Genomic DNA, 17,332 nt, shown 5'->3' with positions numbered 1-17,332 from the left:
TCCATTTCCCAAACTTTTTGACCAAGATATATCCAATGTAACATCTGTAAACAACCCATACTTTGGGACACGCTTCAAGCATGGTTTCTCTGCCTCAGCGCTACTGATATTTTAAGCTGTGTTGAGGGGAGGGGGGGTTGTCCTATGCATTTTAGGGTGTTAAGCAGTACCTCTGGCCTCCACCCATTATATGTCCATTTGTGATGATCAGAAATGTCTCCAGACATTGCCAGATATCTGCTGGGGGCAAAATCACCCCTAGTGAGAACGACTGGCTTACAGAAAACAATTTCTTTTACATGGTGGTCCAGTCTCCAAATATCATTTCTCCTTTTTGAAATAGTCTTCACTCTGTAACACTGACTGGAAATCTTTTTTTAAAAAGATTTTATTTATTTGAGAGTGTGCGTACTAGTGGTGGGGAGGGGTGGAGGGAGAGGGAGAAGCAGACTCCCCGCTGAGCAGGGAGCCTGAAGCATGGTTCCATACCAGCCCCTGGAGATCATGACCTGAGCCAAAGGCAGTTGCTTAACCAACTGAGCCACCCAGGCAACCCCTGACTGGAAATCTTTAATTATTAGAGAATCACACTGCTAGGAAAATACATATTTAAAAATTAGAGGGTTTTAGGACACCAGTGAGCTGCACAAAAGCACATGTCAGAAGATAAGATTCTTTCTTTTCTGAGACCAGCTGTACTGCAAGATTTTAAGGGCATGCCTGAGGAGGGGTTTAGGTGAATCCCTCCAACCCCTCCCAAACAGATGAGGATGAGGAAGGAACTGACACCCTTGGAAGAAGGAAGACAAACATCTTCTCCTCCTCTTCCTCCTTTTACTGCATGAGGCCCCCACCTGCCAGGATGTATACTGCCGTCGTAGTAGGAGTTCCGTTACAGCACGCATTAAATACTGTGGCTAGCCTGGCCCCCAACCATCTGTACCCGCGTTTCTAAGGACAAACACATTCTGAATTTTAAACAAATGCCTTACAGATGAACTTTTGGAAGCCATCCTGATTATAAGTAGAAGACTGTTTATGTCATGCATGCAGTGCATTAACTTTTGTCTATGTCATGGACCATCTAAGCTGTTCTACATAAAGAGCACCCATTGGAAAAAGACACAATTCTCCAGAGACAAGATGGTAGGGAGGTTTAAACAACTCAGCGTAAAATAAACAACAAAGCTTCATTTCACTCCAAGTGTTCTAGTCATACCTGGAAGTAAGTGCTGTGCTTCTAAAGAAACACAATTCTTTTATTCCTTGGCCCTGTACTACGTTTTCCTAAACCGGGAGCACAACGGTATTTTCAATTAAAATAGTCTCAAAGTCCAAATAATACATCATTCCCTGGACATTACACTGAAGTGAGATGTCTCTCACTGCTAAGGTTAAAACAAAATTCTCTTCCCAAATGTAAAATCTGCTGGAGAAAATACATTATATTAATGTCAGAATCCCGGTGTAATGAGACAGTGTATAAGTCTGGCCCCCATTCGCTGCAGATCCGTCTGGAATATCAGGAAACAATTTCCCAAAAGTGAATAACATGGCAACCTTAATTCGAGTGCATTCCAGCAGAACTTTGTAAGTAAAAAGACCAGTGTTATTTATAGAGTTGTGGGATATTACAGTTAGTATAAAAATCCTATTAATGAAAGGTAGTCTAAAAAAGGATGGCCCAGGGGCACCTGGCTAGCTCAGTTGGTAGAACAGGCAACTCTTGATCTCAGGGTCATGAGTTTCAAGTCCCACGCTGGATGGAGAGATGACTTTAAAAAAGAAATAGTAAAAAGGATGGCCCAGCCATTCTAGCCTTGGAACACCTTCTCCCCAACTACCTCAGACAATAACCATTTATTCAATTCTTTAAGATCACTGGAGAAAATGGAGAAGAATTAACTAATAGCAAAATTGTTGATGTACTCTTCAAGTATATGTGAAAAATGTTGAAACTAATGAAGTCAGAAGATACAGATACAGCTAAGAAATACCAAAGGCCTAAGTCTGAAAACTCACAGTTTTAGATAATACAGAAACATTTCGAAAAATAAAGAGAATATTCAGCTAGGTAAGATTTAAAATATATTCTTAGAGGGATCCCTGGGTGGCTCAGCAGTTTAGAGCTTGCCTTGGCCCAGTGCGTGATCCTGGAATCCTGGAATTGAGTTCCACATCAGGCTCCCTGCATGGAGCCTGCTTCTCCCTCTGCCTGTGTCTCTGCCTCTCTCTCTCTGTGTCTCTCATGAATAAATAAATAAATAAATCTTTAAAAATAAATAAATAAAATATTTTCTTAGAAATCAGTTTCAGAATGCTGACTATATTTAAACAATAAAAGTATAATTTGGTTCTTATTTACAATTTTAAATATATTCAAACATCATTATTCTTAGTAATCCTCATCTTGTCATCAAATTTTCATCACTAAAGCACAAGGCTGTTGACTTTGTTATATTATATACCCAGTATCTGAGGATCTGAGTATGAAAAACATATTTATAACCACTATTTTTACTATTAGTTATGGAATTACCCCTTAATCTCCCCAGTGTAGATTTGTATTGTGTTCTATACAGAATTAAAAGAGTTTGCGTGTGAAGTATTTCATGGCCAGGTTATGCCAATGGTTGTATATGGTCGACCCTCTGACTGCTCGTACACAAGGCAATAGCAGGTAAAGTTTCACGAATCATACAATTGTTGTTTTTCTTTATTCCAAATGAAAATATGAAATACACTTTATTGGCTATACTTTGCAGTTACAGTTTAAATGACCCATTCTCTAACATGCCTGAGTTTTAAGGTGAATATTACCTTTTGTGTCTTTACATGGTATCAAATTTGAGTGGGATTAGGGGGCATAATGGCATGAAGTCCACCTAGAAATTAAAACAAAAACTAAAAAAATAATAATAATAATAATAATTAATTAAAAAAAAATAAAACAAAAACTAAACCAGCCTTTGGAAACCCTACAGAAAAGTAAGGGTTCTCAAGCATCCTGCCTTCTGAGAACTATGCATTCTGATGTCTCCATATCTCACTCAATTCTCACTCTCTTAAGTTTCCCTTCTTCTAGGAGAACAGATGTTTTATTTTGAAGGTTAAGTATGCAAAGGGATCAGAGAAAATTTAAGATATGGGTATAAGATACAGAGTACACATTATCATCTAATCTCTGTCTCTACCTCATTGTGTAACAAAACCTTCGATATTTTTCAGTGGACAAATTGCTGCCCAGAACTCCCAGCTTCCCATAAAGCCAAGTGTGGCCACAGATAACACCCTGTCCAGTGAGATCTAACTGTGTGTCATTCATGGACTGTGCTTGCCCTGCCCCTTGCTGCTGTGGGGATGCAGTGTCAGGGAAAGACATCTTGGGCTACTAGGACCACAGCAACACCCCGGATGATAGAGCAACAGGGGTCTGAATCCCTCACGGGGTGGAGCCGAGCTGCCAAACCAACTGAGACTTTCAACTGAAAGAGAGAAAATTCTATTTGTTTAAGCCACTCTTACTTCCATATCCTGTCACAGTGCATCAGATGTACATGCTCACTAAGAAAGGATGTCTGAAAGCTAATGCTTCAGAGAAGCACTGATAACAAACAAGATTCTTTGGTCTTCAATCTCCTGTTCATGCTTCTGTTCAATCCCATCTCATAATCCAGGGTGCTAAATGCAGGCACCACCTCTCCCCACCCTCAAAAAAACTCTAGGAGTCAACATTACTATTTATCTGGGAAAAGTTTTCTCTAAAGAAACAGAGTGACCCATGGGTGGCTCAGTGGTTGAGTGTTTGCATTCAGCTAAGGGCGTCATCCTAGAGTCCCGGAATCAAGTCCCACATCAGGATCCCTGCATGGAGCCTGCTTCTCCCTCTGCCTGTATCTCTGCCTCTTTGTGTGTCTCTCATGAATAAATAAATAAAATCTTGAAAAAAAAATAGACAGAAATGCCAATCCTGACATCAGTGAAGAACAAGAGCAAACAAAATAAAAGATGCTAGAAAAATAATGGAGGTCTAGTTCCAAGCTGATGCAGTGAGCTTAGGAGTTGACTTGCTCACGTGACCACTACATACCTGTGTGGCGGTAACTAGCAAACAAGCAAGTAAGGAATGGGGGCAACCCCCAAAACCAAAACTGTAAGTCATAAGCTTCAACCAGTCTTTGGGTTTTCTTTTTCTGAATTGTACAATGAGAGCTGGCTTGGCTATTATAAATCAATCAATCAATCCTTTTCAAAAGCCTCATGTGTAAAAGATAATAAAGGTGATAAGGGTGAAGTAGCAATAATCATTATCATCTAGGAGCCAAACACAGGGAGCCCTCATGGCACCCTGGGCACTGAGGTGCCCATACTGACCATCTCAGTGAAACCTCAAAGGCCAATCACCTAAAATGATGTGACTGCTGTTATATTGGAACCATACTCGAGGCCTTATGCTTCTTCTTTTTTTTTTTTTTTTTTTTTTTTTTTTTTTTTTTTGAGGCCTAAGCTTCTGACAGTGCTTTGCTCACAAGAGCGCTTGCAGAGCATCCATAAAAATTCTCTGGTCAGACTTCCAAACATTTAATGTGGAAAGACAATTGTTAAAAAAAAAAAAAAAAAAGATGCTAAAAACCCTTTGCTTCTTAAAACTCCTTTTTATATCTAGTCACCAGTTTAAAAAGTAGGAAATTATACCAGTTTGACCATCCTATAGTCTTGATGGGTAAAACTAATAAAAAGGGCCAGTGTAGTCTATTTTGAAAGCAAGTTTTTTCCTAGACATTCTATAGGGCAGTATGATTTATGGTAACAGATTTCTGTACCAGTTCTCAGTGGGTGTTTCAATTGAAGATGGCCATTTCTAGGTAATAATGTGGCAATATTTAAGTAGGTTCACTAAAAAGACAATACCTCTAAAAGCTGAGCCATTTAATTCATCCCTGAATCACTATAAAAGGGACTAATGATAGTTACCGAGGCATGGTGACTAATGGGTTGTGCTGTGTCTTTTTGAGAGAGAAAGATGGGGGTTGGTGATACAGCAACAGGAAGGACACAGACCTGGGCAGTAAAAGCCATCATGTTTACCTTGTTCGCTGTGAACAAAGTTTGAGAAGTGTTGTTCTAGATAGAACCAACATTTCATTTCCATGCACGTTTTCCTTGAGACTTTTTCCTTCTTTTGTTCCTACATTCTGTCTGTATGCTTTCAAGAAATCACAAGAAGTCAGTGCCTCCTCATTCAGACAAAAGTAAAACAACAGGCCTGAAGACCGATGTGCTACCCTCACTCCTAACAATGTTAGGGGAGGGGGAAGTGACTGGCAGCTCTGAGACATTTTTACCTTATCGAATGTTTGGACAATGTTCTGGGCCCAAGTGCCATGGAGTCCACCAATTTCAATCACGGTTTAAAAACAAACAAACAAACAAAAACAGACCGGGCAGTTCCACTGACTGGCACAGAGAAGCAGCCAGGATGAGTCTGCAGTGGTTCCTCTGGTGCTTCTTGGAGCACAGTCGGCCATCTCAGTCGGCCAGGCAGTGGGTGCTATACTGGGGTGTCCAGGTCTCAAGGTCCCACACTTCATCAGACTCTTAAAAACTGAATTAGGCTCTGATAGGAAACACAGACTACCCAATGTGCTATATGGCACAAAAATCTTAAGAGTTATAAGTGTTGGAAACAATACTGGTGGAATGTTTTTTAAAAAAAGCAGCATGTAGAGTTTATTATATAATGTGAACTCAATTATGTAAAAATGTGCCAGGAAAAGTTTGGCAGGAACTAGAGCAAAATAGTAAAACTTTCCTCTTCTTGTTAAGAGTAGAGGCACTGGTAGGGGCACCTGGGTGGCTCAGTTGGTTAAGCACCTGACTCTTGGTTTCAACTCAGGTCCTGATTTCAGGGTCCTGGGACTGAGCCCCATAGTGGGCTCCACACTCAGTAAGGAAATCTGTTTGAGGATTCTTTCCCTCTCCCTCTGCCCCTCCCTGTGCTTGCACTCTCTCTAAAATAAATAAATAAAATCTTAAAAAAAAAAAAAAGAGCAGAAGCACTGGTTAACTTCTTTATAGTTTTCTGTATTTCACTCATTTTCTACAATGAGCATGAGGGAAATAATTTTCCCTACAATAAAAAGAGGGGAAGAAATGTTTGGTTATGATAGAGATAACTGGACTCCTGACTAATCTACTTATTATTTTAAAGATTTGTTTATTTATTTGAGAGTGAGCAAGTGCAGGTGCGACAGTGTGTGTGGAGGTGTTGTGTACAGAGGGAGGAGGAGAATCTTAAGCAGACTCTGTACTGAGTGTAGAGCCCAATATGGGGCTTGATCTCACAATCCTGAGGTCACAACCTGAGCTGAAACCCAGATCTGTACGCTTAGCTGACTCTACCACCAGCGCACCCCAGACTAATCTATTTCTTAACATTAAAGGCAATGAAATTGAGATGCCTGGGTGGTTCAGCAGCTGAGCATCTGCCTTCAGCTCAGGGTATGATCCCGATCCAAGGATGGAATCCTGCACTGGGCTCCCTACAGGGAGCCTGCTTCTCCCTCTATGACTCTGACTCTCTTTGACTCTCTCATGAATAAGTAAAATCTTACAAAAAAAAAGCAAAGGCAATGAAATAAATCTGTATTATAGCTCTAATTTATTCACTTAAACTAATTCCTTTAGCTTAGGATTTCTTAGAAAACTCCATCTACTTAGACGACACACTTCTCATCAAGGGTACTTTAGCCAATCGTCCTGCCCTTGCATATAGGTGGCATGACTTGTAAGGTAATAACAGTAAACTTTAAAAACAAACAAAACAACTAGGTCTTGGATGAGCTTAATCAGTGCAACATAAATTATTTCCCTTAAGGTGGTCACTTCAGGAAACCATTCGTTCTTCCACTGGTATTGACATTTCTCAAAGTATTTTTTTTGGAGCTTTCTATGGTGCCGCTCAGGAAAAGCATTCTGTTACTTCAATCATTCCCTATTTTTGAACAAAAATGGTTTTTACCAGTTTGATACCTCACTTACCTGACTTGACTTCAAGTGGGTTTTAGCCTGTCCTAAAAAACAAATCTATTCTCAAAAGATAAAGATCCCCCTAATACTGAGATTAAAAAAATGCCCAGACTTTTTGAAAATAACTCTGAAACAAAGTCTTCCTATCATTTTTTGAGTAATAAGAGCATTCTCATAATACCTAACTGACCTGCCCCCCGCCCCCACGATGACTACCCTGAGGTGGCCACAAAGCCTAGATAGTCTATGGAAATAGACTGATTTCATATTCCAGTAAAAACGAACAAAAGCCATTAGAAGGCATAGGCTTTTCAGTACAACAGAGAAATGAAAAGCCATCAGTAGTTGCTTTGGTCTGGCCAGCAGGAGCAGAGCCCGAGGCTGGATACCCCAGGGGCTCTTTCCTGTAGAACAATGTTCCTAAGAGACGTAACTACACTTTCTTCAATCTCCATTTGCCTTGTTCATCATTTAGCAACACTGGCTTCACATTAGAATCACCTGAGGAGCTTTATAAAAAAATACCAGGTGGCTGGCAACCTGCAGACAATGGAATCTGAATCTCAGAAGATAGATCGTGGGTATATATGTGTGGGTTGTATGTGTGTATAACGTTCATTCTTTTCCTTCCATTGCCCTCTCTCCTGGTTCCCTCTCCTTCCCTGCCCTCCCCCAGGTTCCCAAGTGACTCAGATGCACTGATGCACAATAAAGGGTAGGAACCATGGGCAGCTGGTCCAGATGAAGATCAAGGCTTCTGTCTATGGAGCATGTCTCAGCTAGCTGACAAAGCAACTCACTGCATTTCATCACTTCATACTATGATTCGTAAAAACAAAAATTAAGCAACATTGCTTGGTCCACACATACAGTCCTAGACAATAACATTTTAAAATGGGCAATAAGAAACATACAGTTTCTAATTGACCACATACAAGGTGAAAACACTGGTAAAGGCACAAGTGATAAAACCATATCTGAGCCTAGTCATTAGAGGTGATTCTAGGTTCTTCTTTTGGCGTATCTGTAGATGGGAAATTTTCCACAGTGAGTATGTCTCACCTTTGTGATACCTACTCTTGTGTTGACCTCTTGACTTGAGATAAAGACCACATACCGGCAGTATCTTGGGCAGTCACATCCACGCCATGTGTCACCATGACCCTGAGGCATTCCACATGCCCTTTTGTAGCAGCAAGATGAAAGCTGAAAAAGAGGTAAACACAATCGCCTTAAGCTTTATACTCTTTGGAGTTCATCTTTGTACACTTTCTCTCTCCTGAGCTCCACAACCACCCAGTGAGGAGGTAGTAATAGTAGTAACCTCATTTTAAAAATGAGGAAACTGAGGCTCCAAGTGGATCTGATAATTTGCTCATTGACACTTTTTATTAAGTAATGGAGCAGGAGATAGATCTTAGGTTTTCTTTTAAGATTTTATTTATTCCTGAGAGACACAGAGACATAGACAGAAGGAGAAGTAGGCTTCCTAGGAGAGCCCGATGTGGGATTCAATCCCAGCACCCTGGGATCATGACCTGAGCTAAAGGCAGACACTCAACCACTGAGCCACCCAGGTGCCCCAGATCTTGGGTTTTCCAACCTACTGATCAGGCTTGGAAAAGATTCAATTACATTATTCATCTCTTTAAGAAACAAAGAGAATCCAGGCAGCCTGGGTGGCTCAGTGGTTTTGCGACCCCTTCAGTCCAGGTGGTGATCCTGGAGACCCGGGATCAGGTCCGGCGGGCTCCCTGTGTGGAGCCTGCTTCTCCCTCTCCCTGTGTCTCTGCCTCTTTTTGTCTCTCATGAGTAAATAAATAAAATCTTAAAACAAAAACAAAAACAAGAGAATCCAAATTGGATTCAATTCCTAAATAATAAGTAATTTATCAACTTTTTTCTGTTGTCTAGTGCTTTCACCAAAACCATTATTTTTAAGTAACATACTCTATAAAGAGAAATCTTTATAGATATAAATCAATATTGATTTTTAAAAATATTTTATTTATCCATGAGAGACACAGACAGAGACAGACAGAGACACAGGCAGAGGGAGAAGCAGGCTCCATGCAGGGAGCCCAACATGGGACTTGATCCTTGGTCTCCAGGATCACGCCCTGGGCTGAAGGCGGCGCTAAACCACTGAGCCACCCGGGCTGCCCTCAATATTGATTTTTGATATAAATCAAAAATGGCCATGGTTCTTGGACAACATCAGTGTCAAATCCACTGTTGTGTTGTAGCTAAATAATGGTAGTTGTACACAACTTTTGTTAGTGGCTAGTGTGTGCCAAACGTCCTATTACTCACTTTTACACATTGTCTCTTTTCATTCTCATAGCAGCTCTTTGAGGTGAGTCCAACACTGTGTCCATTAGATGGCAGGTGTCTACTGCACACAGTTAGGTGTAAATAGCATTAAGGAAAGCCCACAATTAGACTCCAGTATTCACTGACACTTAGGAGTTCAAACTATGCTCAGCATGTATATAGACTTGCCATTAAGTGAAGGGATAACATCCAAATGCCATACCAATCATCCCTGCAGAACCCAAGGGTGAAGGGCACTTCTATAGGAAGAAGCAAAGCACAATTCCACCGGGCATTCAGGCCCAGAGGCTGAGAAGGCCAAAACCTTGGGAAGGTCTCCTTCCTACAGAGATAGGTTAATGAGCCTTCCACTTCTTCTCCTGCCTCTCTTCTATTTTGGGGAGTTACTTTCTCAGGCTATTTGCCATGTGCCATCTTAACTGTGAGCTAACACCCAGCTTGTACTTTTTCACAGGACAGGACCTATAACTGGGGGTCAGGGTCACACCCAAATAGCAAATCCAAGACCTATACCAATTCAAACCCAAGTCCTCTTGACCCCACACCTCCGCTCTGAACAACGAGGCTGAGTGAAGGCAGCCAGATCAGCAAATGAGGACACGTCAGGTCCAGCTGCAAATCAGCCATACCGTAGCTATGCATCTTTGGGAAGTAAATTTAATTCTCTGAGCCTGAATTTCCTTCATTGCAAAGTGTGGGGATTGCATCAGACGATATCTGATGTTTCCTCCAGCTCTAACAACCTTCTATTATTTTGGCTTAATTGGCTCTAATCACACCAACTATTTCTGCACTTGTGCAGCAATTTATATGTCATGTTTCCTTACAGCCAAATCTACTTTGTGGGTGATTTCGCATTACAGCCAAACTTTGATCATATGGAGTGACTTGGGAACGTGGTAACTTGTTAGCTCATAACCAGGAATTCCTGGTTAAATACAACCCAACTAAAAGAACTTCCCTAAAAGGCAGTATGGTAATACCTCTGCTTTCAGCTTTGTTGGGCTAACCTAATTTCAAATAAGTCAAGTTCACCTTTTAGCAGCAAATAGTTTAACTGATCTGGCTGGAAAATTTTTTCAGCATTAGTAACAGCGTAAGTTACATAATTTAATTGCCCTTGAGGACATGAAGTCACCAGTAAAAGCCTCAAATATTGATATCTGCCTTCAAGACTATTAATCTAAATGTTCCAGTTTATTAAGCCCTAATATTCATTAATATTTATCTTCTTTTCTTAATGTCTGTGTGTTTGCTCCTAGGATGTTCACTCTGCCATTTCCTATGACCAGGAGAAAGCTAAATCAAAACTATCTGGACAGACAGCCATGTCCTATGCTAAAGATAAAAGTACCAGGATTAGTAAGTAGTGCATGCATGTGCACATGTGCGCACACACACACACACACATACATGCGTATAGATATGTGACTTGTGATTAAAGTACAATACATGTAAAGAAAACTTCAGATACCACAATTATATAGCCTGCTAAATTTTCACAAATGGAACATATCCATTTTATTTTCACATAAGAACATGGCCAGAGACCCAAAAGACCTCCTTCTATCACCTGCACACACTCCAGAAAGCTCTCCATGGGTTCCTTCTAGTTACTAACCACCCCAGTGTATGTGTTATCTGTATTTTTTCTACTCTGAGGCTTCTTTGAGTGTATCTGGATTGCACACTCTATTTATAGGGGGTTGAAATTGTAGACACAGATAAGGAAGCATTATTATAAGTTACAACTGTGCATTGATAGGTGGAGTCTGATGAATGCAGCATCCTAGTCTATGGATATAGGGTTTCAGGATCATTCTTTAGAAGGTTAATAAGAATTGTAGCAATAATTATAACAAGGAGGTATTAGGAAATTGGGCTCAAAATCCAATCATATGATAGAAACTTTCTTAGACATTTCTTTTTAAAATAAAAGCCTTTATGTCAACCCAAATCAACCCATCTTTGATGGCTGTAACACATTTCATTGAGGGATCTGTTAATTATGGTTTCACTGCATATGATTTAATAAATTGTGTGTGTGTGGCTTCATTTTACCCTCTCATTACAGTTTAGACCAGGGTGTGACTTTTCCCCTCTATTCTGGGAACTTTCCATCTCTTCTCCTGCAGAATATTGTGTCCTACTGAGAAAATGGAACAATGATAGTCCTTTCACAATTTTATCCTATATATTTGACCTAACATTTTAGCACTTACCATTCTTACAGGTAAAATGAACAAAGTGCAAATAATTAGAAGTAGATTATATGAGGAAAAATACTCATGCTTGTAATTTTATACTGCATAATGTTTTTAGCTAGTAAAATCATTCTTAATTGATGCAATTCAGTTAAATATATCATGATTTCAAGGTGTTTTATCAAAGAAAAGGGAGGAGCATGAAAAGCAGAAAAAGGAAGAGTTGATCATTTTAACCAGAAATTTCTAATTCATTTTTCCAGACAGACGAGGAATTCCACTATGTATCATCATTCCAAGTATGTATTTCCAGGAAATGCGAGTGAAGCCAAGAAACACGACATGTAAGTTTGCTTTCAGGGAATATTTACTAATGCTGTGCATCATCTGTCTGCCCCTCCAGATTTTCCCTCCACCTTTATCCCCTGGGTCAGTGCCCCTGGAAGCAAACCTTTTATGGACTACATCCAATGGGCTGCTTTATCCTCTGGCTTCTGGCTGAGTTCCACCAATGGGAGAGAATTACAAGACACAGGAGGATGAGAAGAAAGAGATCAGGGCATCATCCCCTCTACTCCTTCCCTGCTAGGCCACACACTGGCTGTCTCAGCCTTCCTCTACTTCCTCTATGAAGTTCACAGCTCTGGGGGCCAGTACCCAAAGCTATAGCTGCAGCTCTCTCTAGGTTTTGGTAACTGCGCTCTCTGTATGTCCCTTCAGGTTGTGGGGGTGCAGGAAGAAGGGGAGAGAATGTTGAAACAGATTCCCACTGTTACTAGCCCAGGCCTGCTTTCCTAATCCTGCTGGTTTAGTTCTGACCACAGATTTGTAAATAGTTCCTCTTTTAAAGGGTCACCGATGATCCTATCTGAGGGTGCTGGTTCCTGCTGGGACCTTGTATGACACCAGTGACAATCAGGGTATTATTCTGTGTGTGATCATCCACAGGATGAACTGCTAGGGTCCTGTGGGTATTTAAGTATTTATTTATAAGGGCAAATTTGGGCTTTTTTAAAAAAATTCTCCCCACATGTAATTGAGTTAACCACTTAAGATATTTGGGCGTTTTGGCTAAAATGTTTTGATGAGAGAATAAGCCAAATCACTTTAATTATACAGAATATGGTATGAGACTTCAAATTAGTTTTCTGATATACTGTTAGGCCAAAGTAGGAGTCGGTGTAAAAAGGTTCAAGGTTACACCCCTCAAAGCATCAGAAAAACAATGGTCCTACATGAAAGCTGCATGTAGTCTAGAATACCCCACAGTGCAATGAAGGAATGCTAAAATTCAGATTTTAAATGGGATTTGGTCTTGGAATAGGTTCTTCGGTAGAGAACTGGAAGTAAAAGAACGTTTAGTAAAATCTTCAATACCACATGCTATATTCTATATTCTATATATGTGTATAGCATACATACTATACATTACTCTATACAACATATACTAACGATATACACTATTATAAAATAATCTGTAGGTTATTAGATCTTAGAAAGAGGAAATATAACCATCAAGACATGTAAGGGACGTCTGGGTGGCTCAGTGGTTGAGCATCTGCCTTTGGCTCAGGTCATGATCCTGGGGTCCTGGGATCGGGTCCCACATCGGGGTCCCTGCATGGAGCCTGCTTCTCCCTCTGCCTACAGTAAATAAATTAAATCTTAAAAAAAAAAAAAGACGTAGTTATTTTGATATCTACTGACCACTCTGATTAGTTCCTTAAAATAACCTATCTTTTATCTAATAACATATCATTGCCATAGAATTTGTCAAAAAATCATTTTACTAACCAACTTGGGACATAGGATTTATAGCCTGAGTTTGCTAAACCAATTACTACATAAAGAAAACCCAAATGGTCAGTGTACTATTTATTTTTTTGAAGATTTTATTTATTTATTCATGAGAGAGAGAGGCAGAGACACGGGCAGAGGGAGAAGTAGGCCCCATGCAGGGAGCCCGATGTGGGACTCGATCCTGGGACCCCAGGATCATGCCCTGGACCGAAGGCAGGGGCCAAATCGCTGAGCTACCCCAGGGATCCCCAGTCAGTGTACTATTTATTTATTTATTTTTAATTTTTAATTTTTATTAGTATTCCCTATGCCCTACACAGGGCTCAAACCCCTGGCCTTCACCAAGATCAAGAGTCACTTGTTCTACCGACTATGCTAGCCATGTGCCCTAGCTTTGTTTTGTTTTTATGCAAGCTGTACAAATGCGAAAGAAATAAGGCATAGATCAGACAATGACATGATTCTGGCAGCAACTCCCCAACAACCATCTCTTTTATATACACAGTACCACTAAGAACTAGTTGCCGTACACTTGAACGGCCACCAACTACCAACAGAAAGAGCTGCGTCATTGAGTTAATCCTCCTCAAAGAGAAAGAGGCTGGAAGATAGAGCCTGTCTTCTTTCTCTCATTCCCCCATCCCTAGAAAGAACTTCTTAATCAGGAGTGGAGTAAATGGCATTGTACAGCAGGGCAAGATGGGAAAATGACTTTGTTGTTATTGGTGTGTGTGTGTATATTTAATTTGGACAACCAGTCATTTTAAGGTTTTAACTTCAGAAATTCCTAGTAGCTATAATTTTGAAAATTAAAACATCTGACATTATAGCTTTACTAAAGCTTAGAGGAACAATAAATATATGGAGTCAGATGAGAAAGTCTAACAAGAAATGTGATATTGGGGAGGGAAGACCTGTAATATTTAAGGGCTCAGACTGGATTTCAATCTGTGCTTTGCCATTTATTAGTGTGTGATCTTGCACAAGAGGTCTCCGTATCTCCATTTTCACATCTGTAAAATGGGCTCTAAGGAATAAGTGACTTATATTTAAGAGCACTTAGCAAAATGTGAAGCACATGGTAAATGGACCCCCCATCTCCCCCAAAAGCCACCAATTGTTACAGCTTTACCATCAGAAGGCAGGGCTGAGTCCAGGATGTGTTCCTCAATAAAAGGATTTGTTTCAATGTTCAGAAAAGATAGGCTAGCAGAAGTTAAATCAGAACCATCGCTGCTTAGGAAATGAAGAAGGAAAGGGAAAGAATATTACTACATGCATCTCCACTGAATGGAAACTAAGAACAAAGTTGGGGATGACAAAAAAGCCATCCAAGACCAGCTTTGTCTGAAGCTCACACTTGAGCTGCTAACATTCTGGCACCTTTCACGGAAGTGATAATCCTCAAAGCAGGATTTGGCAGCAGCGAGTCATTAGCATTTAGCCTCTGAATGTGAACAAAAAGCAGGGCCAACTTTTAATAAGATACTCAAGTGGGAAGTTGGGTTCAGTTGGGTGGAAAAACAAGATTAGTCACTGGCAGATCCTGGATTTGTAAATGACAGTGAATAGGTTTCTTTTCTTATCCAGTGGCTGATAAAGTAGGTGTCCTCAGTAGTGGCCATCCAAGTGACTGGCGGGTTGGGGGTCATCCCATCTGGATTGCAGGTGGGCATCTAGGGGTTACTACCACAGGCTTAGGGAGCAGATGGTGCCCCTGGTCAACACACCACTAACAAAGAGCATGATTGGTGGCTCTAATGTCCTGTGTCCCAGATGGCTGGTAAAGGAAAACACCTCTAAAAAGAGTTGGCAGATCTGGGTGAGAATAGGTGAAGTCATATAGGTTGATTAACACCATCTTCTCACCTCAAAACAGTCTTGACAATGTTAACTCTAGGGCACTGAAGCTAACCCAAGTATGGGGTAGTTTTCCTATTTCTATAGTTGTATATTTTTGTAAGTATTGCTATAGCTAAATATATCAATTTGCTCATATATTTATACTACGATACCAGAGTATTTACATGCCAGACACTGTTCTAAGCCCTGAGAAACATGTGGCAAATGAAACAAAGCCCTCCTAGATATTGGTTGGCTTTTAGTAGGAAGTCTAAAGCTAAATCAGTGGTTCTTAACTAGGGGTGCTTTTGCCCCACCGAAGGGGCATTGGGCAATAGCTGGAGATATTTTTGATTGTTCATGGGGCAGGGGTAGATATGGGCAGATTCTACTAGCATCTAATGTGTAAAGAGGCCAGAGATGCTACTAAACATCCTACAGGGCACAGGACAGTTCCCCAAGATGATCATCTAGTCCAAAATGTCTATATTGTCATCATGTCAAAATGTCCATAGTGCTCAGGTTGAGAAACTCCTATTAACCATTAAAAATGAATGTATAATGCTAAAATATAAAACTCTATTAAAACAAATTAAAAGACTGAGAAAACATGAGATTTTAATCTTTTTATTGAGTTATAATTCATATGCCATGAAATTCACCATTTTAGAATGTACAATTCAGTTCTTTTCAGTATATTCACAAAGTTGTGCAACCAACATCACTTTCTAATTCCAGAACATTTCTACTGCCCTAAAAAAATCCATTCAGAGTCAGTCACTTCCTATTCCCATGTCCGTCCCCCCCCCCCCCCCACAGCCATCACTAACGTACTCTCTGGCTTTATGGATTTGCCTACTCTGGACATTTCACAAAGACAGCATCATATACGATATGTGGTCTTTTGTGTCTAGCTTCTTTCATTTGACATGTTTTCAAGGTTCATCCATGTTGTAGCATTAATTTGTCCTTCATTCCTTCCTTAAAAATATTCCATTATATGGATAGATCACATTTTCTTTATTCGTTAATTATGGACATTTGGGTTGTTTATATTTTTTGTTTACCACGAATCATGCTGCTAGAACATTCATGTGCAAGTGTTTGTGTGGACATCAGCTTTTAATTCTAGTGGGTATATACCTAGGAGTGGAACTTCTGGGTCAGTGGCACCCATGCAGAACTCTCCGAGGAGCCCCTGAGCTAGCTTCTACAGCAGCAGCCCCATTTCACCATGCGAGCATTAATACATGAGGGCTCCAATCTTCCATGTTCTAGCCAAGACTTGCTATTGCCTGGCAAATTTTAATTTAAGAGATGAGAATTTAATTACAACCTAAATTTTCCAGGGAAGAAACATTTAAATCCTCCTCAGTGAACCCTTTGAAGTAGTTTTTTCCGTTAATTATCAGCTGAAATTTCCCCTTAGAGGAATATAAAAGAGTGAATGCAAAACAAATTTGGGTTATCCTTTGGCTTTGTCTCCGCGTGACCTTTCCTTTTAAAGACAAGAGATGTCATTCAAGAGTCTATACAGCAGTGAGTCTTTGTTGGCTTGTTTCTTTTCAGACCAGTCAGGAATTCAGGGGAGGAGGGCAGGACATAAAGGTCCTTCACCCACTCCTCTGACCCCCAGCCTGGTGACAGGCACACTCGTCACCGGCCAGGGATGCAACAGGGGAGGCTCTCCAGATTCCAGTGCGGCTGAAGTGACAGCTCTTCAAGAGCCCAAGCCTGGGGACACAAGCCTTCGGTCCCCGCCCCACACCTACTGAACCCGAAGCTGTGTTGTACAAGGTCCCAGCTGATGATGCAGGTGCACATGCAGCCCTGCTGTCAGCGGAGGACAAGGTCAGAACCTCACGCCATCGCTTTTGCCAACGCGCCCACTGTTTCAAAGTTCTTGCGAAGACCTTGGCTTCGAGAACGATCTCGTGGACATGTTCCACAAAAAAAGGCATCTACGCCTTTTCTAAGTTTCAGTATCATAGGGAATGTTCAGCTTTGCTTATAAAAACTCAGCTGGGCCCTTCCACAGGCAAGTAACTAAACAGGAGCACAAACAGAGCAGCCTGAAGGCTGACATCATGCGACTTTGATCCCTTTGCTGCTTATTGATATTA

The 17,332-nt window shown here is 40.7% G+C and overlaps 1 protein-coding gene across 5 annotated transcripts in view; it reads right to left on the bottom strand.

Moving 5' to 3' along the window:
• The window catches only part of RAI14 (retinoic acid induced 14), a 134,770-nt gene that overhangs the window by 24,033 nt on the left and 93,405 nt on the right, over window positions 1–17,332 (bottom strand). For all 5 annotated transcript variants that reach the window (XM_055325747.1, XM_055325746.1, XM_055325748.1 and 2 more), the window contains one exon: window positions 8,147–8,235. In XM_055325747.1, the coding sequence (XP_055181722.1) occupies window positions 8,147–8,235 (89 nt within the window). The remainder of the gene's footprint in view (window positions 1–8,146; window positions 8,236–17,332) is intronic.

The sequence above is a fragment of the Nyctereutes procyonoides genome, unplaced genomic scaffold, assembly GCF_905146905.1.
Source record: "Nyctereutes procyonoides isolate TBG_1078 unplaced genomic scaffold, NYPRO_anot_genome, whole genome shotgun sequence".
NCBI lineage: Eukaryota > Metazoa > Chordata > Mammalia > Carnivora > Canidae > Nyctereutes > Nyctereutes procyonoides.
Note: the sequence above shows the minus strand (reverse complement) of the source record. Positions and strands in the feature narration are given on the sequence as shown.